The 27,862-nt window shown below is 46.8% G+C and overlaps 4 protein-coding genes across 4 annotated transcripts; 2 read left to right on the top strand and 2 right to left on the bottom strand.

The window, feature by feature from the left end:
* Positions 1-979: 979 nt before the first annotated feature.
* On the bottom strand, positions 980-9,504 carry LOC124663841. The gene is made up of 3 exons (XM_047201494.1): positions 9,339-9,504; positions 3,174-3,397; positions 980-1,648 (listed from the first exon to the last, which is right to left on the bottom strand). Exons 1-3 carry the CDS (start codon positions 9,502-9,504, stop codon positions 980-982), a joined length of 1,059 nt encoding a protein of 352 aa, XP_047057450.1.
* Positions 9,505-19,529: 10,025 nt separating this feature from the next.
* Positions 19,530-23,492, top strand: LOC124665807 (OPA3-like protein). The gene is made up of 4 exons (XM_047203181.1): positions 19,530-19,833; positions 20,680-20,814; positions 20,918-21,004; positions 22,933-23,492. Exons 1-4 carry the CDS (start codon positions 19,705-19,707, stop codon positions 23,092-23,094), a joined length of 513 nt encoding a protein of 170 aa, XP_047059137.1. The 5' UTR covers positions 19,530-19,704; the 3' UTR covers positions 23,095-23,492.
* Positions 23,493-24,087: 595 nt separating this feature from the next.
* LOC124663840 (LOB domain-containing protein 7-like) lies at positions 24,088-24,886 on the top strand. The gene is made up of 2 exons (XM_047201493.1): positions 24,088-24,791; positions 24,883-24,886. Exons 1-2 carry the CDS (start codon positions 24,088-24,090, stop codon positions 24,884-24,886), a joined length of 708 nt encoding a protein of 235 aa, XP_047057449.1.
* Positions 24,887-25,549: 663 nt separating this feature from the next.
* Positions 25,550-27,650, bottom strand: LOC124665806 (D-aminoacyl-tRNA deacylase). The gene is made up of 8 exons (XM_047203180.1): positions 27,525-27,650; positions 27,338-27,429; positions 26,930-26,996; positions 26,784-26,814; positions 26,533-26,673; positions 26,107-26,132; positions 25,958-26,031; positions 25,550-25,866 (listed from the first exon to the last, which is right to left on the bottom strand). Exons 1-8 carry the CDS (start codon positions 27,564-27,566, stop codon positions 25,842-25,844), a joined length of 498 nt encoding a protein of 165 aa, XP_047059136.1. The 5' UTR covers positions 27,567-27,650; the 3' UTR covers positions 25,550-25,841.
* Positions 27,651-27,862: the final 212 nt, after the last annotated feature.

Genomic DNA, 27,862 nt, shown 5'->3' with positions numbered 1-27,862 from the left:
CTATTCTAGCGCTTCAGCACAAGTAATTTGTTCATTTCCAAAAGCAAAAAAATGAGGACCGAGCCATTTATCCAAGAATGTTGCACCCTTTTGTACGGTAGATGTCAATTGTCAGATGTCAGGGGATCAAACCATTTGTAACTCGGAGTGCTACTCTAGTGTTCGACGGATATGCTGTCTGTGTGATTGTCTACAACCATTAGTGGTCTTTTGCAAGTTTCAGCATCATACACGCTTGTGTTCTCGAACAAACCAACTCAAATTTGTGGGCCTGAAGCAGTGAACATGCAGCTTGACTACATAATCTGACAGCGAACCGCGCCAGGAATCACAATCATAATAGCGAACGCCAAACGCCTAAAACCCCATAGAAAACGTCCCAAAATCGAAACCAATCCACAGTGAATTAACGCACCGCCCAAGCCTGGCAATACTCAAGTAAATCTCAGATCGACAGAACCAATAGTTATTTAGATTTATTTTAATGCAGAAAAATAGTTGTATCACTGCCACTTTGCACAAGATCTTACAGGAGACAATAAAATTTTGGCATGGCATACAAGTACAATCATCAAACCAGAGATCAAAGGTCCAAAGGAGAACAGAGTATCATGACACATTATCATACCTTGACAATGCTGACCAAGAAAACAAAATTCAAGTCAGTCTATTACAACCGGCGTGGTTGTTCGTATTTCACTTATGAAAGAATGCACTCAATGAAATACTTACTGAACCTGACGATGCTGATAATTTGACTGCACAAGAGGTGACTAAGACAATAGGTCAATAGCTTTGCCCATACAGGCAACGGTACGTCAACATACCGCAGTATCAACTATAGTCAGTGCAGAGCACCAACACGAACTAATTTAACCATGATAACAGAGTAAACACTGAACTCATAAGAACACTACATGGAAACCACAGCTACAGTCGCATAGCAGAGCATAAATACGATAACCAGTACATTAAGTAACTAAAGTAAAGCAGACACGAACTCCAATGGGCTGCTGCTGGCATCATTGTTGCAGGGTAATTTACGGAAAAATGGAGAAAACGGTAGAAGGGACCAGGCGACAATGACTTCCATCTCGCAGAAGGCAACCTTCAGGATACCACGGCTTCTACCAGCTTCCTTAGGTTCAAAACCTATTTTATCACTCTCAACAGCCAGCTTCTCATTTTGACATCCTGCCACAGCAGACACTTTCAGTTCTCCATCAACATCAACAGAAGCAACACGGCGTGAAAGCTTGATCATGCCATCGGCGGTAACAGGCAATGCGCCATCTCCAAATGCGAGCAGTATGACTTCCTTGTGATCTATACTGGCGGTATTGGCAGCAAAGACGCCTTGAAAACCATCTGGCCATGAACCGCCTAAGACTTTCACACTGATGGTAGCCTCCACAGAGCGAACAATGTGGCCTAACGTCAACTCCACTGTGCAAAGCTTGCTAGTGAGGACACGACTAATCAGGCGCGAACGACTCCCAATCGCACAGTTCCTGTACGGCACGTCTAGAAAGCTTAAATCTTGATCCTCTGATTCACTTGTGCCTTTCAGTTTCAGATTAACCTCGAAGTTCACAGGATCCAACAACACAACAGCACGGGTAGGCCCTGTCAGTTCCAGAATGGGATCCTGCATGCAACAATTTTAATTGAGCCATATTCAATTTTCACCCCAAAAGAAAATGTGTCCATCTATACTTCATCTGTCTACCAACTGGAATTAATTATAGTAAACTGAATATTGATCTGTCAATGGTAAACCAAAAAAAAGGTGATGTACAATGAGGAGAATTTACCAAGAGGCAAGAGCGGCCAAAATTGATTTTGGTCAACAAGCATGTTTCTATTGTCAAGAACTTCAGATTTAAAGAACCAACACAAACAAATAAGTAAACCAAAACCAAAGATACATATTACAAAACAGTATAACTGAATGCAAAATCCATAGGATAAACGATGTGAGATGCATAGTACAATGCTAGGAGAAATTACTAGCCTGATGCAAATGATAGTCACAATGTTTTTTACAAAATTAGGATATTCGTAAAGGTGGTGCACATACTCAAATGCGTTCGAAAGGATATGTCTTCTTAAGAATACTTATATGCCCATGCCATTCAACTAAGAAAATATTAAACGACAAATTTGCAGAAAAGAAGAGACAACGAAGCACAAAATAATTATATATATAGCTAGTGTCAAAGACAAGGAAACAATGGAATCATATGTCTGAGTATGAATTGTGGAAGCATATATAAAAGGCGAACTCTAATGAAGAGGTCAAAAGAAAGGTAAAAGTTGTAGGCACTTCAGAATCCCCTGTACCCCTGAAAACATGAGCTAAGTGCACATCCAGTTTGCACCGAGATTATCAAGACGATAAACTAAGTCATTTTAGAAAAATAAGGTTGGCTGTCATGCATGCATACATGTGATTTTTGCCTGCAGTAACTAACATTAAAAGAAATATAACACCAATCCTCGCTGAACTTGTCTCTTTACAGGAACAGAAGGATTGCCAGTCCATGGTAAGCTAACTTACAGTGGCCATCAGGTTTTATCACAGTTGTCTAGAAGCACCCTTGCCATACCAAATAGTATTCATGGGAGTACAGTTTACTGATGAGGACACAATTGAATCATATGTCTGACCATGAATTGTGGAAGCACAAATAAAAGGCGAACTCTGATGAAGAGGTCAAAAGTAAGGTAAAAGTTGCAGGTACTTCCCATGTACCCTGAAAACATGAGCTAAGTGCACGTCCAGTTTGCACTGAGATTATCAAGATGATAAACTAAGTGACTTTAGAAAAATAAGGTTGACTGTTATGCATGCATACATGTGATTTTGGTCTGCAATAATTAACATTAAAAGAAATATATCATTAATCCTCACTAAAATTGCCTCTTTACAGGAAGAACCCTTGCCATACCGAGTATTATTCATCGACGTACAGATAACTTATGAATTAGTACTCACAACAGCAGTAGAAGTAACTGCATCACAGAACTTCAATGGCACCAAGAATTTGTTATATTTCATCGTGATGAAGGCCAAGAGAAACTAATGCACTGAATTCAGCTGAAGACCAGACCAAATAGTATCCATGGAAGTACATATGCAGCAAATAATTCGTGGTGGGTGATTTACAAACCTCTTCGGTGATGGTTTGGCAATTATCCCTTTCCCGACTGAAGATAACATTGCGATTGTGATCCAAACAATCACGCGCGGCAACAATACCATACACATCTAGTGGCCAGTGTAAACTTTCTTTTATTCCCACCACTTTGACTGAAAAGATCTGCAGAGTAGACCTCAGACCGGCAGAAGTGCAAGGCGCGGGCTTGTCGGTGTAAAGCATTGAGGGGATAAGCGCTGCATACATGTAGGTAGTTATAGGTTAGACATGTCAGTTGACATACGCACAAATTGTTGTACTAACCATTATCATCAAGTTGCAATCAATCAATCGAACAAATTACATGGAAGCTATTGGGAGGAAGCACTTAGGGCATCTCCAACCGCGCGACCCAAACGGACGCGCTGGGCCGTCCGTTTTGGACCGTTTGGGTGGCCGAGCGGACACGCGGACAGCGGCCCGCGTCCGCGTGTCCGTTTGGGTCGCATATGAAATAAATAAAACAAAAATCAAAATGAAAAAGGAAAACAACAAAACATAAATTTAAACTAGTTGGTAATTAAACTTAACCCTATTTTGGGCAATTTTTACACAAAAAAAGCCCTATATGAGCTTTAAACTAAAAAAAAAACCCTAGCCAGGGTTTGCGAGCACGCGGTGGCCGCCGGCAGTACTACCCCCAGTAGTACTCGTCGTCGTCGGCGTCGATGACGACGACGCCCCCGGCGGCGGAGCGCTGTTCCGGCTAGAAACACCGGAGGGCGGCGGGGACTCCGGCCAGGGCGACCACTGCGCCCTTTCCCAGGCGGAGTGCGGGTTCGGCGGGCTCGCCGGCCTGCGCAGTCGCGCCCTCCGCGCGGACTCCTTGCGGAGCTGCTCCTCCTCCTCCGCCCGGAGCGCGGCCCGGCGCTCCTCCTCCGCCAGGAGCGTGGCACGACGCTCCTCCTCCTCCCGGAGCGCCGCCTGGCGCGTGTCCTCCTCCTGTCGGCGCGCCATCTCGAGGAAGGCCCACGCCTCCGCCTGGGCGTTCTCCTGGGCCTTCCTGGCCTTCTCCGCCAGGGCGGAGGCGCGCAGCGTCTCGGCGAGGTGCGGCCATTTGGCCAGCTCGTCGAGGTCGCACTGCTCGCGGGACGCCGCGAGCGCCGCCTGCAGCCTCCGGGTCGTCTTCGTCCTCCCGCTGCCGGGGCTGCGGCGGGGCTCCTGCTGGGGCTGCAGCTGGGGCTCGTCGATGGACAGAGCCGCCGGGGCGGCGGCCTGCCCGCCTTGCAGGTGTGCGCGGCTGCGCGCGAGGCCGCGCCGTCGCCGACGTGAAGCACGTGTGCCGGCGCGCATCGTGCTCCACCTCGAACCACAAGTCCCAGTTGGGACTTGCGTCGCCGTACGCGGGGTCCTCCTGGAGGTCCGCCGGCAGCTGCGCGCGGTGCCTCCGGATCTCCGCGACACGGGCGCGGCCTGACGCCGGGATGGGCGGCACCGGAACCCGATCTGGGGTCGGTGCCGGCCGTGGGGAGGTGCACGTCCCCCACGGCATTGGGACGCCGGCGTCCCAGAATATCTGCGCCACCGCTACGGTGACGTAGATCCGGTCGCGTCTGGGCGTCACCGGCGGCCCCATGGCGAACGCCGGCGGCGCGACTGGCCGGCTGCTGCCGGCCTCGTGGTCGTTGGCGGACTGCGCGAACTCACGCTTCGGGGCCATGGCGGCGCGGAAGCTTCGAGCTCGCGCGTGCGGCCGGAGTGGATAGTGGGGACTGGATAGGGACAGTCCCCTCCCCGATCCACATTTAATAGGACCGGGGCACCGACATGTGGGCTAGTCGGGCGGACTCGGGCGGACACGCGAGGACGGCGCGTGCCATCCGCGGTCACGCAAACCCGGCCCAGATTTGGACCGGGTTTGCGTCGTTCCGGACGCCGCGGCCATCCGCTTTTGCGGTGCGTCCCCGCGTTGGGCCGCATTTTTGTCCGGCTCGACCCATCCGGACGCGCGGGAGCGGGATGGGTCGCCCCCGTTGGAGATGCCCTTAGTGGTGTCCTCGAAGGAACCAAATGCGCCGGCCCACACGTGGTTCCAGTAATCCCGAAACCTATTAGCATAGACGACCTCCGGATCAGACCAGTCTTCTTCCTCGCGATCGTCTTCCAGTTCCCGGGCAGCGGATTCTTCCTCACACATCCGCAGATAGTAGTCCGCCGATTCTTCAGTGCCAGCGCTTCTCCCACCGGATCGTGATTCCTGCGCGCCTCCTCCGCTTCCGCTCTGTACGAGGCTAACTCCGCTTCCGATGCGGCAGGCTTCGTCCTCGCCTCCACCCGCATCTTCTTCGCGTCCTGCAGATCCGCTTGTTTCCCATCTCTCTGCTTCAACATCTTCCACTCCTCAACGAACTCCCGCAGCTTCTTCTCTGTCCATGCACGAGGGCCATCCTCCTCCAGACAAAACCGGAAATCTCTACTACTTAAAAAATGGAAACAGGTTCCGTCGTCAGACGGTACGTCGCTCCTTCGTCAAGCGCTTCCGTCGTCTCCTGCACGCGCTTAACTGGACCAAGCCCAACAATCTCGTCAAGACGGAACGGGAACCCAGCCCCCGAAACTGCCGTCTCAGAGGCTGAGCTAGGGGTTGCTCGCCGTGCGGTCGGGAGCAAAGCGAGTGCGGCGACGGAAGAGTGGATCCGCCTCGAGCCGACGGTGGACGAGCACCACGAGCACGGCATCCCCGACCTGTGTGGCGAGGCGACACTGCCCCGAGGCCCGAGCAGACGTTCCGTGCAGAGTCCACTGTGGGAGAACAGAGAGAGATGGTGAGAGATTGGGGCTGCGCTACTCCTATGTTGTTTGGGCGTGCTATTGCTATGTTTTGGTCCAAATTCCTCTGGTACTTTTTGGTACTCAGTTTTATAGAGGAGATTAAGCTTTCTGTTGGCTGAAATTTTGTACAGGGACAGATCTATGGCTCATGATGCGTTCTGAAGATAGGAGCTGAGCGAACAGATCAGACGGGTCAAGAGTAGGCCAAATTTTAGGATGCAATAGTTGATTTGGAACCTACCAGTGTGGCCTCCAGATCTATCAACTGACAAGAAGTATATAGTACCGAATTATTCAGATTTTTTATGTAGGCTACGATCTCACAACACATATACATGTGACGTTTTCTTAGGCATGCTTGATGAAATATCATTCCATCTATTTTTAAGCTTATTTTGCATTTAGATAGTTTTAATATGTAAAATCAGTTAGCATACACCTTGCAGAACAAGAACACTGAGATATAGTAGTATATATCTACTGGATTTACTACTTTGGTTTGGTTGCAACTGAGACTAAATTTGGATCGCTAGCTAGAACAAACAACATATTTTTATGCAATTTTTCTGCTGTTACAGGATATGAGATGGTCTATACCATTTAGTCCACTTCAGAATAGTCACTATGATTGCAGCATGATGAATTTCATACCACTCTACAACTTGATAATTGCCAATTATCACTGAGTATGTCCCAACCCTTAAATTTTTGCTTGCTTCATTTGTCACATGGAACTGTCCGTAGATGAACTACCAAATATGGAAACTTGGATCTTAATGGCATTGTTGGTGTTGCAAAAACTTAAATGGTAATCCTTTGTTTGTTCGGTTGATACAATTTGTGGTATCTTCATGAGTGAGTTCTTGAATTGGCAGCAGATAATAATTACTATAGGGTCATATATCAAATTAAAATATTAATTTTAGAAGTTCAACACAGTTTTGCAGAAAAATATTAATTACTATAGGGTCATATATCAAGTTAGCTTCTAGATTTCCTGTTTAGTCATGCTCGAAACTCATGTATGATTTGCTTTGTTAGTGGTCACTCATGGATTTCATAACCACTTATGTGTTATGTACTTACTTTCTTCAGCAATAAAAGTTGAATCAGTTATGTATTAACTAGCCAAGTGCCCACGCGTTGTGGCAATTCTCTCATTTTTTTCTTTTCCTCTTTAAGTTTCGCTTTCAACTACATCTATAAAAAAAATTATGTAATAAAATATTAATCGGGCATATATATGGGTGTTAAAGAGAAGGGTGTATTTGTTTTCTCTTTCACTCCTCATGGGCTTCGTCTCTGCCTCTATGACTACTATGTTAAGTAACTTCACATGTCTCAAACTTTTGATCTAGATTGTGGCACTATGCATCGGCCCGGCACTATGTTTAGTAACCAAACAATCACTTAAGTATTACGTATTGCTCCCCTATTTTATTTTGGACCCTTACAGCGTGCAAACATGCCAATTTAAAGACCCAAATTACTTTTGAAAATTGCCAGGGAAGGTTGCATGTGCGCCCTGCAAGTTCCATGATTTTTTTTCTGATCCGCATCACCGTCCGCGTCTAAGAACTGACGGCCAAGGGAGCATCGCGGAGAAGAGCCACCTGGGCACGTTTGCCCCATATGTTTTAGGTTTATTTTAACTAATTATTCATATAGCTATTTGGAAAATGACACTACAACAATAGGGGAAATTCATGGTATCTCAATTTAATCTCACAATCTCTCGATATTGGATGCACTCGCATCTTCAACACGTCGGATGCCAAGACACCCCAACCTCAAGAAATCGATCGGAATTCTGATCTGGCAACTTGTCAATTAGATTCCTGATTTGTTACTTGATCAAGGATTCAGGTTGCTTGTATATTTCCTGTTTAGTCATACTGTTATTTGAATCTTTAAATATTGTATATGTCCACTATTCATAGATCGTTGATCTGTAAAGAAAGAAATGGTTATATAGAGAGATGAAGATAAGCTCCAAACAACTCATTTACCTGAGATGGTGTTTGGAGAGAGTTTTGTGTCTCTTCAACACACTTGGTGCTCTCACGGCATGAAAACAAGAGGGATTGTTGCATGATCATGTTCGTGCTGCAGAGAAACGGAAATTTTAGAAGGCTCTTTATACCTGTACCTTGTTACTTTAGCATCGGAACTTTTTCTAATGAAAAGTATCATATTTGATTTGCGTTGCCATTATATGGAAGCATAAATATTTCTGTTACATGGTTAGGCTCTGGTCAGAAGTGCAAACATAGTGAGAAAATCAATCGCACATTTCTTATTTTTTGACCTGGATATTTACGCTCTCAGCAAAAAAATGGGTTTATTAATTGGAAGTTCTGTGGGAAGAACTATTCTAAAATGATTAACTCATAATTCCATGTGTTGTGGATTTATTAATCAAAGAGGCAAGAGGCGGTTTATGTCATGTCTTTTGATACCATCTTTCCCTGTATGCCCATTTACTTTTCTTAATGATAGATTCCATATTCAGACCATCATTTTTAGTTGTGTATTTTTTTTCCAAATACACACGAGTTTAGATGTATGTAGAAGTTTGTGTTGGGAGGATACTGATGAAGAGATTGACCTCCTTAGTCTTTCTGAATAAGAACAAATTCTCCTCTACGATGACATACATAAACAGAAAAAAATCATTGTTGCCCCATACGGTTGATTTGCACTGACATTACATATTCAAGTTGGTAGTTTTTTTTTGAGATAAATCTGCTGCGATCTATTAAACGGCACACTCAGGTGCTACAGTTACAAGAAAGTCTGGAGGATCATCCTCCCACACTTCACAACACTTATTCTCGCAGTCAAACCGAGCTAAAAAAATGCGCGACTTTGTTCCCAGTATGACGCACGTGCCTAACAGAGTGTTCGGCGAAGTCCTTCAGCATCGAATTTATTTCCTCGACTAACGGTCCATGGATAGACCTGTCTACGTCATTGCTTCTGATCTTTGTCACCGCACCAAGGCAATCAGGTTCCAACACAATCTTCGTCAAACCCCTTCGTCCTTGCCATCGCCAGCGCTTGCTTGCATGCCAGGAGCTCAGTTCTTTCCAGGTCCGAGACAAGGTGGAAAAAATGACTAGCTCCCGCCAGGAACACACCATCGTGATCACGCATGACCACACCGCACCCACCTGAGCCGCCCTTCACTGAGAATGCACCGGGGGTTGGCATGATCTTGACCTCCTCGGCGAGTAGGGCTAGCTCCAATTCCTTTTGCCTGTTATGGGAATTGATCTCTTGAATTTGGAGCTTCTTATGTTGCACAACGTAGTACTTTTCATGGCCTCCTCTTTTTCTCCCACTTTCTCTTGTCCCTCTTCTAACTTGACACCTCCTTGTCGGCTACAAATGTGTTGATCATCTGCACAACCTCTTGCGAGGAAGCCTTGCGCTTTGCATCCGCCTTGGAGTTGGTCCTTCCCCGCACCCTCCTTGATGCATTGGGTAGACTTGGGGTGATACCATCGAGATCAATGACATTGGGTTCCATCCCGCCGTTGGTGGACCAAGATGCATAGAGATCATGCCAATTGGGACAATCCTTGATTGTCGTTGAACAGTGAACCAATGTGAACTTCTTCATTTGGTTGGAAACCTTTAAGTGGCCCAAAGCCTCAAACACCAAGTCTCCACAACACCAATTTCACTAGTTTTTCGGTTCTTCATTGTGGTATATGAAGCATTGAACTTCGTGCATTGATCTTGGATCAATGCCCACCTCTTTGTGAGAGAGGCCTCGTTGCGACCACTTTGAAAAGTGTTTGTGCTCGTGGAAGTAGTTAAAAATCTTCTTCCAAAATGTGCCTCCTTTTTGTTGGCCACGACAAATTGGATCTTGTCCAATTTCCATCTAAACCTCGCAAAGCACCACATCCTCCGGTTCTTTTGGATCCTCCTTCGGCTTGGCGAGTGAACTCGCCGTCAAAAAATTGTTCGTCATCGATAGAGATCGTGGTTATTTGAGTAGTCAAACAATGGCATGTTGGGTCTCTGCCGGCCCCTTTGTTGATCATGTTCTCCATGCTCACGTCCCCATCCTCGAAAAAGGGTTGGTACACATGTCGCCGGGTTAGACACAAATTATGCTTAATCTATGGATGCAAATATGGAAAAAAACGAGATCCATACCGGGTCGGAGGATGAACCGGGCCGGGTCGTCATATCTTCGAACATGTACGACATCAGGCTTTGCGGGCTTCTTTTGCACGCCCCCTAACGAGCCACTGAACGTTGATGTTGATGTTTGAAACAGCCGCCACAACCAGGAAAGACTCGCCGACCTCCGGTGATGTGTACCTCGACAACGGGGACGACATCATTTCGTGTTTTGGAAAGCGTGGCGACTTGTTTGCAGATGATCCAGGGCTCATCGCTAGGGGGTTGGTTAGCGTCTGCCCGTTAATTATGAGGGCAGCTTGGGCGGTGATGGGCTCCGAGCTAGCGCGGACCTTATCTTGGGCGGCGTATGCCAAGGTAGTGGCCCTTTCTTGGGTCGTAGAGGCACCAACTTGCTTGTTAATTACTAACCGTTGTCTCTGCGGCCAACTTGTTTTTCTTAACTCTGCTATGCTCTCTACTACCCGCTTGACCGCACCGAACACAACATCCTTTTTTGGGTGACCACGGGCGCGAGTCGGAACCACCGGGGGGGTGTATGTGGCCACGACGGCGGGAGTTGTAGGCATGGTGTTAGTCAATGCAGTTGCCGTTGCAACCTCCATGGATCGACCTAGGGCACGACGGCTACAAGGACATCGACTGGATGAGAGTGGAGTGGGAAGTGTGGCTGGGTGAAGGTCCCGAAGCAGACAAATAGTCGGGCTATCCGCTAGACTACAAAGGCAGCCTAAAATTGAGATCGGAATACATCGAAACAGATAGTCCGCGGAACGCACTCCGTTTGAGGTTTGCCGTTAGACCATGTGGACAACAAAGAGTAGCACCGAGCCTCTGTTCTTTTTTTGCGAAACATAGTACAAACGTAGACGCTCATACATACATTCTACCCCTATAAGCATCTCCGAGAGACTAAATCCGAGAAACTGATCCAACGGATCTTGAGATTGAGTAACTCACCACGGACGCCCGCTGTTCACGAAAACGTCACCTCCCACCAAAAAAACATTACATCAAAGTGTCAAACCTGAAGTTCAAACTCTAGTAACCATTTAGGACGCTGGTGGAGTTAGAGCTGAAAGTGCATGGAGCCCCCATGTGTGGTTTTGGTAATTAATGACAATCCCTATGGACTAATGTTTGCATTGAGTTATATTTGTAGGAGTTGTCCATAGGCAATTCTTGAACCATATGTTGGCTTCAAGGTTGCAATAAGAAGAAATTGATGAAGGATATCAAGTGTCAAGTATGTCTTGAAGATGAAGATGTAGTGAGCCCTCAAGTTACTTCAAGACATCAACATGATGAAGAATGAAGAAATGTAGTGCAAGTTCAAGATGAGCCAACTCGAAGAGTTCATAAGCTTGAAGCTTGCCATGGAGAAATGATGTGCAAGTTCAAGATGAGCCATCTCGAAGAGATCCTTTGCTTGAGTCTTGCCATCCATATGGTGATCATGGATATGTGAAGATGCGCCGAAGAAGAAGCTCTCCCATGGTGGATTATGGGGGAGCAATCCACATGGTGGTCATGGTTATGCGAAGATGCGCCGAAGAAGAAGCTCTCCCATGGTGGTTTATGGGGGAGCAATCTACAAGACTTCGTCAAGCAAGCACAAGCAAGAAAGGCTCTCCATCTTGTTGAGGTCAAGATCGTCGTCATCAAGCTCAAGTGGAATGCGCAAGTATAAGGTTTGCTCTTGATAGGGTTTCTTTCTCACCGGTCTCATAGTGTTGTTGGAGACCGGTTTATAGTTTAGTTGCCGTACTATCAAGAGGGCTCTCGAGTGAGTAACTCGATCGTATCGTTCGGAGAGAGCTCAAACCTTTGCATCCTTGCATCATCTTTCTTGGTTGTTATTTGGACCTTATCCATGTGATGTTTTAGAGCTTGTGCTTATTCTCATGACAAGCTCTAGTTCATCGAAAACGGATTTCGCATAGATCACTTGTTGCGTTTTCGAGTTTGGTTCATCATCTTTCTTGGTTGTCATTTGGATCTTATCCATGTGATGATTTAGAGCTTGTGCTTATTCTCATGACAAGCTCTAGTTCATCAAGAATGGTTTTTGCACGGGCAACTTGTTGCATTTTCGAGATTGGAGGTTTTACCGGTATGTCTTTTTTAGATAGGTCAAACCTTTCATCATTTGTTTCTATCCTCCCTTGTTGGACTATGATGGTTTCCTGCATGATATTGTAGAGCTTGTTCCTAGCTTCAAAACAAGCCCAAGATCATCAAAATCGGAGTCCGGATGCTAAAGTTATGCCCGTTTTAGTTTTGGTGTTTCTGCAGTTTACTTGGGCCGGATATTTCGGAAATATCCGGGCCGGATTATCCGGGCCGGATATTTCGGAAATATCCGGCCCCCTCGAAATCGGCTAAGGACCTGGGGAATTGCTGCTCAGTATAGGGGCCGGACTTTTGGCCGGATTTTGACCAGGTTTTGTCCCTGAGGCCGGATTATCCGGGGGGCGGATTATCCGGCCCCAACTTAGGCCGGATTATCCGGCCCTCGAAAGTCTGCAACGGCTCGATTTTCTTGGGGGGTATAAATACCCCCTTCTTCCTCCTTGGGTTGTTGCTTCTTCCACTCTCTCACTCCTCCATTGTTGTTCTTGAGAAGCTTGCCCTATCTCTCTATCCCTCCATGATTCTTGCCCCATTTTGAGGGAAAAGAGAGAGGAGATCTAGATCCACACTTTGACCAAACCAAATCATCTCTTTGTGAGTGAATCTTTGGGATCTAGATCTTGGAGAATTTTGTGTTCTCCTCTTTGTTCTTCCTCTCTTATTCCCCCAATAGCTTTTGTAGCTTTGTTGGAATTTGAGAGAGAAGGACTTGAGCATCTTTGTGGTGTTCTTGCCATTGCATTTGGTGCATCGGTTTGAGTTCTCCACGGTGATTCGTGGAGGTGAAAGCAAGAAGGTTGTTACTCTTGGGTTCTTGGAACCCTAGACGGATTCTAGGCCTTTGTGGCGATTTGTTGGGAGCCTCCAATTAAGTTGTGGATGTGTGCCCCAATCTTTGTGTAAGGCCCGGTTTCCGCCTCGAAGGAAATCCCTTAGTGGAACCGTGACCTAGGCCTTTGTGGCGAGGGTCACCGGAGATCTAGGTGAGGCGCCTTCGTGGCGTTCGGTGTGTGGTGTGAGTACCGCATCTTGGGGTGAGGCCTTTGTGGCGTTGGTGTGCATCGAGCAACCACACCTCAAGGTGAGCCTCTTGTGGCGTTCGGGAGCACTAAGCAACCGCACCTCTCCACCGGAGATTAGCACTCGCAAGAGTGTGAACTCCGGGATAAATCATCGTCTCCCGCGTGCCTCGGTTATCTCTATACCCGAGCTCTTTACTTATGCACTTTACCTTGTGATAGCCATCGTGCTTGAAGTTATATATATCTTGCTATCACATACTTGCTTGTATTGCTTAGCATAAGTTGTTGGTGCACATAGGTGAACTCTTGCTTAGAATAAGTTGTTGGTGCACATAGGTGAACCATAGTATATAGGCTTTGGGCTTGATAAAGTAAACGCTAGTTTTATTCCGCATTTGTTAAGCCCATCTCGTAAAAGTTTTAAATCGCCTATTCACCCCCCCCCCTCCTCTAGGCGACATCCGTGTCCTTTCAAGAGCATCTCAAACAGAGCCCGTAAAAAGTGGAACTGAAAAACACGAGTTCGGCACCGAACTCGTGTTTACGGGCCGGAAAATGGCAGGCGCAGAACAGAGCCCGGTAACGAAAACCGAATAACAGAATATTCTATTTTTCAGTTTGGGTTTACGGGCTCTGTTCTGCGCTTGGGGCTTCCGAACCCGTAAAAACAAGGTTTATGAAATTGATTTGCATATGATCGATCAAAGTTGAACGTTTAAAACACAAACAAATCATGCATAGTTCATAGTGCAGACATCAAATGACACAACGAAATGACACAGTTCATAGTTCACCATCAGATCTAAACCGCCGGCATCAAACATAGGCAATACCGCCATCAGCACCATCGGCAGTACCTCCTGGAGTCACATCGGCACCACCTCCTCGAGGCACATCGGCAGCAGCAGTTGCCGATTGACGGGATGGGCGGCGGCCGCGGTGGCTTCCGGAGGTGGCTGCGGCGGCGTAGGCGGAGATGGGCAGGGAGGCGCGGGGCCACGGCCAGTCGCCGCCTTCACTTTGGTCCTTTTCGGACTTGAACTCTTCGGTCTCGCACGGACGGCCTTCGGCTTCACCGCCGACCCACCACCGGGGACCGCCCCTGCATCGGCTTGAGGGAGCAGATGCGTTCCCGCGCGCCGCCTCTTCGCCGCAGTCGTCGACGAGACCGCGGGGGTCACAGGGCTCGGAGCGGTGGCCGGGATTGTTGGTGGAGCGGCGGAAGAGGCGGCGACCACGGGAGACGGTGCCGGCGCCGGCAGGGTAGCAACGGCGGCCGGCGGGGTAGCAACGGTGGCCGGCGGGGTATCAACGGCGGCCGGCGGGGTCGATTCGAGACTCATCGGGGACAAATCGGGGGTTGGCGGCGCAGAGGATGCGACGGCGCACAGATCGGCTGGGGCGGCGGCGGTTGGGACGAGCTGAAGGTTCCCTCGCGCGCAAATTAGAGATTGTGTTCGTGCTGCGTTCGGTTCGCTCCGTCAGCCCCTACAAATACAGGCCGACGGAGCGAACCGAATGCAGCCTGAAAAAATATTTTCGGTTTGGCGATTTGCACAAAAATAACCCAAAAGTGAAAGAAAATCACAGACTGACCTTCCGGCGAAACTATTTCACCCATCTAACCCTTTTGTGTGGCGCCCCACACATCGGCGCCACAGATGCCAGTGTGGCGCCCCTCCTGTCGGCGCCACACACCCAGCCGATGTGGCGCCCTCGACGCTCAGCTGGTGCGCCCATCCGACGTGGCAGCATGTGTGGCGCCCCTCCCATCGGCGCCACACATGCCCTTACAATTGCCCAAAACATACTGTGAGACAATTCGTCTGGGACTTAGCCGTTTTGCGAGCCTCTGTGTGGCGCCGATGCAACGGGCGCCACAGTAGCATGTGTGGCGCCGATGCCACGGGCGCCACACAAAGAGCATCGCCAAAACGGCTAAGGACTTATCGTCCGGAGCCCCTGGATGTTTTCGACCCAATAGTTGATATAGGTTGGCATGTGTGGCGCCGATGCCGTGGGCGCCACACAGTGCAGTGTGGCGCCACTGTGAAGGGCGCCACACACTGACTTGTGTTAGAAACCTGAAAAATCCTACCAAACTCCAACAGTTTTCATTGTACACAGCAAGTACCAATCTCAGAACATACACAACAAGTAGCAATCTCAGAAGATGTAGTCTACATCGTAGCAACTAAATTCAAACAACAAGTAGCATTACAAACATTGTTCGAAATGACATAGGGTTCACAATTCGATACTTATGAAGATATAGTTCACAACAACACGGAGCACATCCTAGTGTCGTCCTCGACGTGTCGTCCTCACTGGCTGCTTCCGAACGGCCATCCTCTTCGTCCGCTGCCGTGGCTCTTGTTGCTGCTGCTCCTGCTGCTCCTCCTGCTCCTCCTGCTCCTCCTCATCTGCAGAGAACGGCTCGTCGTTCCTCATCCTCGACAAAGATGATCTCCGCACTGGCCCCTCATCCTCCTCAATGACAACCTTCTTTCCTCGGTTGACATAATCTTCCGGAGTGTACCGTTTTGGAGCATTGCCCCTTGGCTTCAAGTCGGTAAGCTGACCGTGGGGCTTGCTTGGAGGTATGCTTTGACTCGAGAATCAAGTCGTCGTCGGGAGGAATCTTCACAAACATGAACACATGAGATTACAAAAGTTGAAATTAGTAAGAACATGTTTGACAGCAACAAAATAGTCCATACCTGCGGTTCTTCAGAAGAGGAGGACGTAGGGATTTCGCCTTCGCGGCAACCTAGCAAGTTCGCTAACCGCCGCATCTTTCGTGCAGTGTTCAGCGTCATGGAACTCACGGTTACAAAGCCACCAGAACATAATAGCGTACATTCAAAGTTGGTGATCATACCTTAATGAAATGCCGCAACGGTCCGACAGGCTTTTCTTCTCTCCCGCTCTGGTCCCATATAATCTCGCACTCGTCAGCTGTTTTTGGATCTCCGACCGCTGTGACAAACATAGCATACACAATTTAAGCGAGCACATGGCAATCTAGATGATGTACTATTTAGTGAGAGAATCCATTACCACGAAGTTCAGCTCGGAAGCAATAGAAGTCGATCTCCCTCTGCGAGCATAGGTGTCGTGATGGCTTTGCGCAACCTCATCGAACTCGATGGGGTCGTCCAAGATGTAGTCAGCATACGCGCGCTTCACTAACTCGATACGCGTGTTTTCATGGAACCATTGGAGGTAGTTGTTGAAAGCGGCCAAGTCGTGAGGCACAATCTCCAGAGGGCCGGCGGTCCGTGTCGCTTCCAAACGGTGTTGGAACGTCTGCGATGTGGCCGCTATGGTGGACTGGCCAATTTGTGATCTTCCTCTCGCGCTGCCTATCAAGCCTGCAAGAATCAAGAAGTTAGATTCTACGTCTTCTATCAGGAATCTTCCGTCGCATGATTCCGGAAGTTTACCTATGAAGCGCCTTGTCCGTGTCTTGCCACCGAGGTGGGCACTCCCGATACAGCCCAAAGCTGTCTCATCACTCTGTGCGGCTGGTGGTGTTCAACAAGCCACATGCATATGAGTGGGCAGCGCATCCGCCGGAACAGCGCCTCCTCCGTGCACTTGCGGTTGAGGTCAGCCATCCCCGCGCCAATACGGTAGTAGGTACCATATGGCTCCCATTCCACCTGCACCATACAAATATTTCAGAATTTAGAACATGCCAGTAGAATCAATGAAAACTAGGATTGCAAGAGAGTGATCGGTTACCTGCTCAGCGGTAAGAGTGTCCAACTCCGCAGTGTACTGCCTGTACATGACCATTGGATCGCTTGTCATCTCCGAGACATTGTCCCAAAGGTATGCCCAAGTGGGCTCCCGATCAGGGTTCTCATGGTGATGAGGCCATGGCCTCTCGTTGAGTACCCTAGGCCGCCCAACCGATATGCGGTCCCAGCTCCATACGGAAAGTAGGAGCAAGCATCCACCAATACCGCCGCTCCCGGTCCTGCTCCCGGTCCTGCGACAAGCTTCGTCCAAGCTGCGTACATAAGACATTTGGTTACTACTTTGTCTAGCACACTACTATAGGAAAATAGTACATAGAACAAGTCATCACCTGCCGGTAGAGGTAGGCAAGTGTCGTTGTTCCCCAACTCCACCGGTTGTCCAACACAGTAAGCGCCTTCAGCCAACACCAATGGGCCAGCTTTCCCCCACTGTCAGGAAAGAGAGTCCTCGAAATCATGTACCATAAGTACACGCGGGCGTACGTCCTCCGAGTGTCCTCGTCGGCCCCTTCCGGGCATTGTGCAAAGTTAGTCCTGATCCAAGAGAAAGACGCGCCGGCGGGAACTCTCTCCTTTGGATTTGCTGGCGGCGGAGGAGCCCTGCCAATAAGGTCCTCCATCTGTCCGCGCCACCCATCAGAAGATGTGTTCATACACAGTGGCTCGCCCTGAATAGGTAGTCCAAGGATCATGGAAACATCTTGGAGAGTAGGGGCCATCTCGCCAGCCCTCAAGTGGAAAGTGTGAGTCTCCGGCCTCCACCGGTCGACAAGGGCGGTGAGTGCAGAGGGGTTCATGTTCGGCCCCCCACGGCTTACAAGGGATATGAACGGCATAAGACCGGTAGGCTGGATGAACTCCGTGTACCTCTCGTCATACGGTATATCCACTGTGCCATGGTAACGAATCTTCAAAGGGTGAAGATCCGTTCCCCTCTCCGTCATATGAACAGCCCGGTGCTCCCTGTCGTACTCTTCATCCGGAAGCCACACCATCCTACATGTTTACACAACCATGTTATGAGTCATTCCACTAACAAAAATGAGCAACACATACATGAGAATATATCTAACTTTCGAATCACCTATACATCACACATACATGAGAGTTCATATCCAAATACATCACACATATGAATTTCGTAAGACATACCATTCCTAGGCACATAATAGACATATGTAAGACAATAGAATGCATTTGCTAAGCTCCAATTTTGCCTTTCACCACATACATACATATGTAAGACAATATATCTAACTTTCGAATCACCCATACATACACACATTTGAATGCAACAAATTTGAATAGGCATTTGCTAGGCATATGTAACAAATTTGAATGCATTTGCTAGGCAAATATTAGACATTTCAACACATACATACATAGGATTTCAACACATACATGTAAAATTTCATATCTAGGGTTCCAACAAATCTTTGGTTCAAACACATATACTAAAATGTAGATTCCACCAACATTGATTTCCATATCAATGGTTCATATCCAAATCCACCAACATAAATTTCCATGTCTAGGGTTCATACCCAAATCTACCAAATCCACCAATACTAGTGGATGAATCGGAGGGAATCGAAGGGGAATACCTTGAGGAATGGAGGAGGAAGGAGTTGGCCGGATAGATCTGACGATTCCTTGGTCGATTTGGTGGGGGGGGGGGCGAGGAGGCGGGCGGCGGCGGCGGTTTCGTGGGAGCAGAGAAGAAAGAAGAGAAGATGAGGTCTGGTCGGGCTGGGGCGGGCGCGGGCACCACACTTAAGTGGATGTGTGGCGCCCGTGGCATCGGCGCCACACATGCTACTGTAGCGCCCGTGGCATCGGCGCCACACGTAGAGGCTCACAAAACGGCTAAGTCCCAGACGAATTGTCTCACATTATGTTTTGGGCAATTGTAAGGGGGCGCCACACATGCTGCCACGTCGGATGGGCGCACCAGCTCAGCGTCGAGGGCGCCACGTCGGCTGGGTGTGTGGCGCCGGCAGGAGGGGCGCCACACTGGCATGTGTGGCGCCGATGTGTGGGGCGCCACACAAAAGGGTTAGATGGGTGAAATAGTTTCGCCGGAGGGTCAGTCTGTGCTTTTCTTTCACTTTTGGGTTATTTTTGTGCAAATCGACTTTCGGTTTCGGACCGTTTTCGGTCACTGATCGGCGCCGTTTTTCGTCCCGAACCCGTAAAACGGCGGTTATTTTTCTGTTTTGGGCCTTTTACGGACTCTGGTAGAGATGCTCTTAGACTCCATTGAGAATGTTCCACACGGAGAAACTATGCACGGCATCAAGTAGACTTGGAAACTTCATGTATCACCAGCCAATAAAATACTACGGCATTGTTTCAACCGAATTCCATTAATTTTATCGGATGTTGTGTAGGCTTGTTTGACAAGGAACACGACTTTGAACTACGACACATTTTAAAGGGGCCGGTTGGTCGAAACGTGAAAATCCATTCAGCAAAGTCCACTCCCGTTCCGTTCCGTTCCGTTTCACAGGGGTTGTGTTGTGTTCCTCCATCGAACCGAATCGAATCCCATCCGGGACCAACTCTCCCCTCCCGTCCCGTCCCATCGATCGCCCCCGCCCACCATTCGAGGAGGAGGGAGAGCGGAGGCGGAGGAGGAGGAGGCCGCGGACAATGGCGCTGCCGGTGGCGAAGCTGGGGACTCTGCTGCTGCGGACGCTGTCCAAGCCCATCGCCAGCCGCCTCAAGAGCCAGGCCGCCGTCCACCCCAAGTTCCGCGACTTCATCATCAGCATCGCCCAGGTTCGCTTTCTGCCATCTCCTTTCCAGGGCAAGGGCGCCGCAGGGCCAAGCTGTTGGGAAGGAAAGCGGCCGGAATAACCCCTAATAACTGTTCAGCGGGTAGGGGATCTGATCTGATTAGGGTTCTTGGGCTTAACGGTTTGGAATCGAATGAATCGGCACTCTGTAGTTCTTCTACGGCCTGAAAAAAAATACGCTTTAGTGCAGTACCCATCTGGGGGCAAGCATTGTGCAGTGATTAACTCGCCCTGGCTTGTCGGAGATTAGAAAAAACGGTGATGGACTAGTTGGGTTGTTAACTGCCTGCTAGTTCCATGCCAATGTGTGTTTTGTGAGTTAAACCTTAGGAAAGCACAGCTCTGTTAGGGTCAGGGAGAAACTTGGCTGTACGTATATATGGATCAGGCTCACTTGATTAGTCATCAGAATTTCATGGAACTGATTAGTGCTTATTTCCTAAAGATGGATCAGGCTCACTTGACTAGTTCATTCAGAATTTCATTGGAACTAATTAGTGCTTTATTTCCGTTAAGATGGAGATTGCTTTATGATAAGTTTGATGACTGCCCAGCCGACTTAGAGGATAAGTCATGTCAGATATTGTTTGAATGAATTATAAAAAATGTGAGTGCGAACCTCTATTTGAGATTATCTGCCTTAGGATGATGTGTTTTGGTAGCTGTCAACAAATGGATGTTCCTTGATTGTTAGAGCAAATGATCTGGAGCTAGTTACACTCTAGGCCCTCATATCTATTTCCACGTGGCCGCTTGATAGGCAGATCCTTTTCTTCTCTTTTAGCTGTCCAAACAAAGTGAACTGATAATCCTCTAACAAATATTGCAGATGAACCATCGTATCACCACAAGGATACAAAGGCGCATTTACGGCCATGCAACAAATGTGGAGATCAGACCTTTAGATGAGCAGAAGGCAGTACAAGCTGCCACAGATCTCATCGGAGAAGGCTTCATCTTTTCGGTAAAATCTAAACCGTAGGTTAACTATATGTACCCTGCCATGTTCCGTGAAAGTAAAATCAATTGAAATTCACGGAATAATAGCATTATGTTTTTGGCTGTAGGTTGCTGTCGCTGCTTTGATTTTCGAGGTGCAAAGAAGTGCTAGGTCAGAGGCTAGAAAGGAGGAAGCTCGCAAACAGGAACTTGAGGTAGCACTGCATAATTTCATCACTTGATGCCATTGCTCTCTAGATTGTCGTACTTTCCAATATTTTCCTTTGCTTCCTGAAATCAGATGATTGTATTATGCCAACACATGTCCATGTATATGTCGGCTATCCAATCCTCTAACGATTAAATTTTCTTTTGAAAAGCACTTGACATCAGGAAATAGTATCCACAAGTATTGTTCAGACATAGAAACTGTAAATCTTAACTTAAATTCTTCACAGAAATCTCTTGCCCTTGCCAACTTTGTGTTAGAAAGTTCATTAACTGCATAACTTGATACATTCAGATATATTAGGGCATCTTCAGTGTCTTAAATCAAACAAACCCCAAAATATATTATGCCAACATGTCCATGTATATGTTGGCTATCCAATCCTATAAATATTAATTTTTCTTTTGAAAAGCACTTGACACCAGGAAATGGTATCTACGAGTCTGTATTGTTTAGACATAGAAACCGAAAGTTTGTACTTGAATTCTTCACATGAATCTCTTGCCCTTGCTAACTTTGTGTTAGAAAGTTCATTAACTGCATAACTTGATACATTCAGATATATTAGGGCATCTTCAGTGTCTTAAATCAAACAAACCCCAAAATTTTCTTTTGAAAACACTCGACACCAGAAATGGTATCTACACGTCTGCATTGTTTAGACATAGAAACAGAAAATCTTTACTTAAATTCTTCACAGAAATCTCTTGCCCTTGCCAACTTTGTGTTAGAAAGTTCATTAACTGCACAACTTGATACATTCAGATATATTATGGCATCTCCAATGTCTTAAATCAAACAAACCTCATCGTTCAAACACCCAAATTTAGTTTGACACTGCGAATTGATCATATGATCCATTCCTAATGTATTATATCAGGGGAGAGTTTGTACGTGTTTTGTTACTATGAGCACATTGTCCTGGTTTATGTCAAAAGTTTGCATATGGAGTAGACATGTAGGAACTATAGGAATAAAGCAGAGAATTTTATATTTTTATGCAACCACATGGCCACCCATTTTAAATGCCTCCTTTTCGCAATCGTGCAATAGTATGTAAATACTTCTTTTTCGTTAACACTTTGTATGTTGGGAGAGAATTTTCTTGACCTAGGAGTAGGAGGGTAGGTATTAACCCAATAAACATACTCGTACTAAAGTACTAATGAGGACCACAGGGCATTCATTCCATTTCCAACTGAATAGTGCATGGTTATAACTATAGAGAATGCTGTGCTCCAAGTGAAGTTGCAACAGGATAGAGTAGAGAAGCAGCCTGGCCTAGAAACTTTAATATGGCAAACTGTATACATACTCCATCTGTTCCAGATTAATTGAAGATCTAGCTTTATCCTAAGTTAAACTTCTTTAAGCTTGACCAAGTCGATAGAAAAATGTGTTAATATCTACAACACAGAAATACTCAGCTTTTTTCCTCCATGAGACAAAATTTCTCAGGCTTCTAACATTTGCATTGTTCACGAATATATTTGTAGTGGGTGGAATATTACAAGCTGAACATTGTTAAGATAATCCAAATATCCTGTGTTGCTGAAGCTGAGCAAAACTGAGCACGTTAATAATTATAATTATGCTTTTTAAGAATGGGATTTACATATTTTGTCTCTCATATTTTTCAAGTTAGAAATATGTTTTAAGAGAATAATAATCATTTTGGATAATTAGTACTCCCTCTGATCCATAACAAGTTTCGTGGTTTTAGTTCACATTTGTCCAAATGTGAACTAAACTCATGACACTTATTATGGATCAGAGGGAGTAGATCTGTTTATTAGGATAATCCTTCATGTCAGTTTAACTGTATTAGATAGGTTCTGGAACACAAAGGGGGTGTATTTGTTTTCCTTCCCAGTTTATAATAAATTTAGCTGAATGTTTTTAATTGATCTCCAGGAATTGAAACAAAGGGAAGATAGTTTAGCTAAAGATTTAGAAGATCTTAAACGGAAGCTGGATGAACTTGAGCGCCTCGCCAGAGGACGGGGCCTTTCTGGAATATTGAACTTCAAAGGTGTCAGTCGATCGGATGGTGGCAAGGCAGCAACACCTGCTTGATTTATGGATGCAAGTTTGATCACGAAAACAAGGATGTTGTGTTGTCTAGGTTATGCACACAACAACTTGAAATTAGCTAACTGGTTTCCTAATTCTTCTGCCACACTTCTATGATTTTATTGCAGCACCCATTCTTTTGGTGAATGGATCAAATTTTATGGTGGTCGATCCATTAGACATCACGAAATAATACAGTGTAACTGTGTAAGGAAAAGGCCCGGTTACTTCTTGTACCAAGAAGTAATCACAGAAAGAGATGTAAAGATGAGTGTATTCTTACTTTTGGGCCTTCGGCTCCGCTAGCACATCAGGTAGGCAAGTCTAAATGTTTGATTATATGTTGTGGGCTCTGACAGACTATGATCTGAATTTTCTCCTCAACACTGTCTGGTCATCCATTGTGACTTGTGAGAGTTTGATATTAAATCACAATTAAATGCGTTCACCTGATTCATTTTTTTGGTGAACACGTCTGTGAACTGTGAATTAGTAAACGACTATCAGAGTATTCTGCTATACAAGTGAAGAACCTGGCATCTTTGTTTTCTGAATAAGACATTCCCTACGACGTATCCATTGTCTGTTCAGGTATAAGATGCCAATGCTTTAGTGAATCACACAATTCTCATCTTGCATTGTTGCGTGGAATCAAAGATGCATTTTTTTTTTCTCTACTGCATAGAAAACAAATACACGCGGTACATGAGATGCAGCATGCATGCGTCACATGACATAATGTGCATGATTAGTGAAATGAAACAGCTTGCCCTTGTAGTACTTGTACTGATTATATACTATATAGCTTTGCATGTTGTATGTTTGTACAATGTATTAGAAGTTTCCACGCCCCTGTTTCTTCGGTGAAATCTTCCTGTGAGCAACCTAGAAAACCGTAAACCCTACTTCCACCTTACTGTCTTTACTCGAGCGGCATATATACGTGTACGTGCGCATCCATCTATCCTCTCTGCTCTGCGCACCGTGCCGACCGACATGACCGGCGGCGTGAACGGCAACGGCGGCGTGGGCGTTGGCGGCGGCGGAGCGTGCGCGGTGTGCAAGCACCAGCGGCGCAAGTGCGAGCCCAACTGCGAGCTGGCCGCCTACTTCCCGGCCAACAGGATGAACGACTTCCGCGCGCTGCACCTCGTCTTCGGGGTTGCCAACCTCACCAAGCTCATCAAGGCCAACGCCACCGAGGCGGCCCGCCGCCGCGCCGCCGAGACGCTGACGTGGGAGGCGCGGTGGCGGGAGCGCGACCCCTCCGAGGGGTGCTACCGCGAGGTCTCCTGCCTCCGCCGCGAGAACGCCGTGCTCCGCGCCGAGAACGCCGCGCTCCGGCGCCGGGCAGACCAGTGCGCGGGCTGCTGCGCCGGCGCCCTGCAACAGCAGCAGCAACAACAAATGCTGCTAGTCTCGGCTTACAACGGCGCACGGCCTCCCGGCAGCGTGCTGCACGGCGCCAACACTACCGGCGTCGGCTTCTACAACGGCAATGCCGGTGCCGTCCGTGGCGCCAATGGCAACGGGACGATGTCCGTGCGGCCTCACGCGTCAGCTCCAGTAGCGCAGACGACGATGACCGGATACGCGCAGGGTGATCGCTACCACGCCGCGTCGAACGGAGCAAACGGCGCCGGCGCGCCGAGGCCGGGCGCAGCTGGTCAGGTGGAGTCCAGGGAGAAGAGCAGCGCGAGGTAAGATGAGGATGCTCTCATTCCTTCAGTTGAGGTGGAGGTTTGCATGGAGGATATATGGGCTTCTCTTCCTTGTGTTTTGCGACTGCAGGTGACGCAGAGCAGAGCTAGCAGTGGGTTAAAGATTTAAGAGAGAAGACGAAGGCCACAAACTCTAGGATGCCTGCAGAAACTCAACTGCTGGTTGTTTCCCATGGAATTCACGCGTTCCAAACAAGCCCTAAGTATCGGTTTTGGAATAAGAAGGAGATGGGTTTCATATTGCTCTTTTTTCTTGCTTTTCTTCTGCTTGAGCAGGATACACAAAGTCCAAAGTGTATAAAACTCAGCTTTGTATGACTGGTAGCTAGAGATCAGAAGAGAATACATTCCAGAGACGATTGAAATTGTCTTAGCTTCTCAAAGGAAAAAATTCCAGGATGTTAAATAAAATATTGATTGTTTCAAGTGTATAAAAGAGGAGATTCCTATATGGAAATTTATTGAGACATTACTTTGTTCCAATGTTCGTCGTAGGAAATAAAATTCCTACAGCATCATCCAACTTTTCTTTGCTCCAAATGAGCCCTTGATGTATGCTCCCCAGATGAATAACCCTACCATCTCTGAAAGTAAATGCATAAGATCATCTAAACTCCAGTAGCTCATAAAATCTACTCAGCCAACTGTGACTGGCAAAAATATATCCAGTACAAATGCAAATTCTACATTAGCTCAAACTGGAGTTGACAAACAATGGTAAAACAGGAGATGACAAATAATGGTAAAACAAGCCACATTGAGTCATTGGGAATGAGTGACATGCTCGGTATTGATTCATATTACAATGACTGTATCCAATATTTTGAAGTTGCTCAAATGTGATGGAGAAACAAGTCATATTTGGAACTTCTAATAGGAACAGGACATGAAGAGATTTGCTTCTGCTCCATACTCAAAAAGCAACTCGAAATTCTGCACTGAAGCAATATAATTTGAATGTTCTTCAGAACCAACTCAGGTGAAGGAGAAAGCTGGACTGTAGGAAAAGCCACACATACTTCACCATCTCTAACACACGCCAGCACCACCATTGCTAATCAAGACAAAGAAAGATACATAGATCAGCCAAATTCACACAAGCATGGTATTCTATCTAGCATCGTATGCACACATAGGAGAATCACCTTGACTGGGCAGAGGTCTGCAATGATGGTGAATCAACTTGCATTGTTACAGGGCCATCATTTACTAAAGAAACCTGCAGAAGTTTCAAATTAACACATATTCTGGAAAGTGTAAAATCAGTTGTAACATGCAAATTACTCGGAGGCACCTTCATCATTGCTCCAAAAATGCCATCTGTCAAGAGTTAGAGGACAACTTTAGAAACAAGTTCAGAAACCATTCACATGTACATGGAACTGATTGCAAGAACAATAGAGGCGGCATGAAGATTGAAATGTCTGAAAAATAATATACTCATGGCAAGGCATAAGGGAAGTATTAACAAAAAGTTGCCAACTTATTACTACAACATAACTGGTTGCAAACTGACTATGTACTTTATATGGGAACTGTCAGTGCAGGAACAATGAGAAACATTGGAAAGTATCCACGGGTCATTTACAACATGCAAAATCTCAATAAAGGCAGAGGCACAAGTTTTTTTATGAGAACATGAATTCGAAGATCAAGCATTCAAGACGGCCAACTTTGTAAATGCATGATGCAATAATAAAAGAAGCAATATCACATTTACCTTTGACCAAATCAGTTTTGTAAGACTTCTGGAACTTCTCAACCAAAGAAGCGTAGAATGGTTTTGCTTTTGCAGGTGGCATAGCCACATGGAAATCTGGCTTGTTACCCTTCAGGATTCCATATAAGGTAAATTGACTCACTGAACATTGATAACAGCTTAGAAAAAGAGTAGTTAACAAAAGAGTCAATTACTAAAGCTTATGCCGTTACAGACTCAGAACTAGAGATAGCAAGCTGTAAACCTATTACCTAATAAAACTTCGAAGTTGCGCTGCACAACCTGCACAAATTGGGAAAAGTGTTTACAACAAATACGATATTCAGGCGATAATCCACATCTGAATGATCCCCCCGAAGCTGAATTGCTATGATAGATAAATGATTCTTAGACTTACGCTCTGATCCCATGATTTTTCAGTCTTCTCGTTAGGAAACAGCCTCATATTCAGGACCTTCCGGCAGCTACAGAAGGGAAGTGTTAGCACGGAAACTGACAGCATGGCAGCAAGATATATTTACTGAAATTCTCAGTATATACAAATTCTCATAGAATAGATGGTGCAAAATATCAGAAAAGCAAAGATGGCAAGTGAATTTTTTTGCACTACTTGAAATGCACATAATATAAGCAGAATTTTCCACACTAATATAAGCAGAATTTTGACATGTCACTAGCACTATTTATTGGTCAGCTACCAATTGTCATTTCCCAATCCATTATGCAACGTAATCACTCAATCTACCAATACGATAACCAATCACTACAACACATCATAAGTTAGGAGGGAGAGGTGAGTTCATACATGTAATCGGCGTCAGAGTCGGTGTCAGCCTCGTGGACGCCGACGAGGACGAGGACGCCCGGGCCGATCGCCGACACCACACGGCCTTCCACCTGCGACCCCCAGCAAAGACCAATCAGCGCCCATCTCTTCCAGTAATTCCGCGCAGGATACAGTAGATGTGGCGAGTTGAAGAGGAAGGAATCACCTCGACGCTGGCAGAGAGGACGCGCTGCACCACAGCCCTCATCCCGTTCCTGCTGCTCTCCGCCGCAGAGAGCCTGCGAGCTTCCTGCACGGGGGCGAGTCGCCGGAGAACACCGGACGGCGACTCTGGTGGCGGAGTGAGGAGGAGCGGAGGCGGACGCCTGTGCGAGGGTCACGATGGGCCGGTAAAAGTGCTCTCAATTTACTGGGTGAAACAGGCCGGGCTTTTCAGCTTGTGCGTATTTTTGGGCCAAAGGGAGTCTCGTCCTTTTTTTTTGAGCTAGAAGTTTTACATGTAAGAGGTTTACATTTTTTTTGAAATTTCCATCAGAAAAACAT

The sequence above is a fragment of the Lolium rigidum genome, chromosome 6 (genome assembly GCF_022539505.1).
Source record: "Lolium rigidum isolate FL_2022 chromosome 6, APGP_CSIRO_Lrig_0.1, whole genome shotgun sequence".
Lineage (NCBI taxonomy): Eukaryota > Viridiplantae > Streptophyta > Magnoliopsida > Poales > Poaceae > Lolium > Lolium rigidum.
This window is presented reverse-complemented; position numbering and strand designations above follow the sequence as displayed.

Excerpts from the sequence above, each read along its gene's own strand:
- LOC124663841 (XM_047201494.1), bottom strand. The coding sequence starts at position 9,504 with ATGGAACCCAATGTCATTGATCTCGATGGTATCACCCCAAGTCTACCC. Across the intron at positions 3,398-9,338 it reads AGCCGACAAGGAGGTGTCAA|CGCTTATCCCCTCAATGCTT; the intron begins GTTAGAAGAGGG and ends ACATGTATGCAG. Across the intron at positions 1,649-3,173 it reads GCCAAACCATCACCGAAGAG|GATCCCATTCTGGAACTGAC; the intron begins GTTTGTAAATCA and ends TGTTGCATGCAG.
- LOC124665807 (XM_047203181.1), top strand. The coding sequence starts at position 19,705 with ATGGCGCTGCCGGTGGCGAAGCTGGGGACTCTGCTGCTGCGGACGCTG. Across the intron at positions 19,834-20,679 it reads TCATCATCAGCATCGCCCAG|ATGAACCATCGTATCACCAC; the intron begins GTTCGCTTTCTG and ends CAAATATTGCAG. Across the intron at positions 21,005-22,932 it reads CTCGCAAACAGGAACTTGAG|GAATTGAAACAAAGGGAAGA; the intron begins GTAGCACTGCAT and ends ATTGATCTCCAG.
- LOC124663840 (XM_047201493.1), top strand. The coding sequence starts at position 24,088 with ATGACCGGCGGCGTGAACGGCAACGGCGGCGTGGGCGTTGGCGGCGGC.
- LOC124665806 (XM_047203180.1), bottom strand. The coding sequence starts at position 27,566 with ATGAGGGCTGTGGTGCAGCGCGTCCTCTCTGCCAGCGTCGAG. Across the intron at positions 26,032-26,106 it reads TTTTTGGAGCAATGATGAAG|GTTTCTTTAGTAAATGATGG; the intron begins GTGCCTCCGAGT and ends AAACTTCTGCAG. Across the intron at positions 25,867-25,957 it reads CAGACCTCTGCCCAGTCAAG|CAATGGTGGTGCTGGCGTGT; the intron begins GTGATTCTCCTA and ends TGTCTTGATTAG.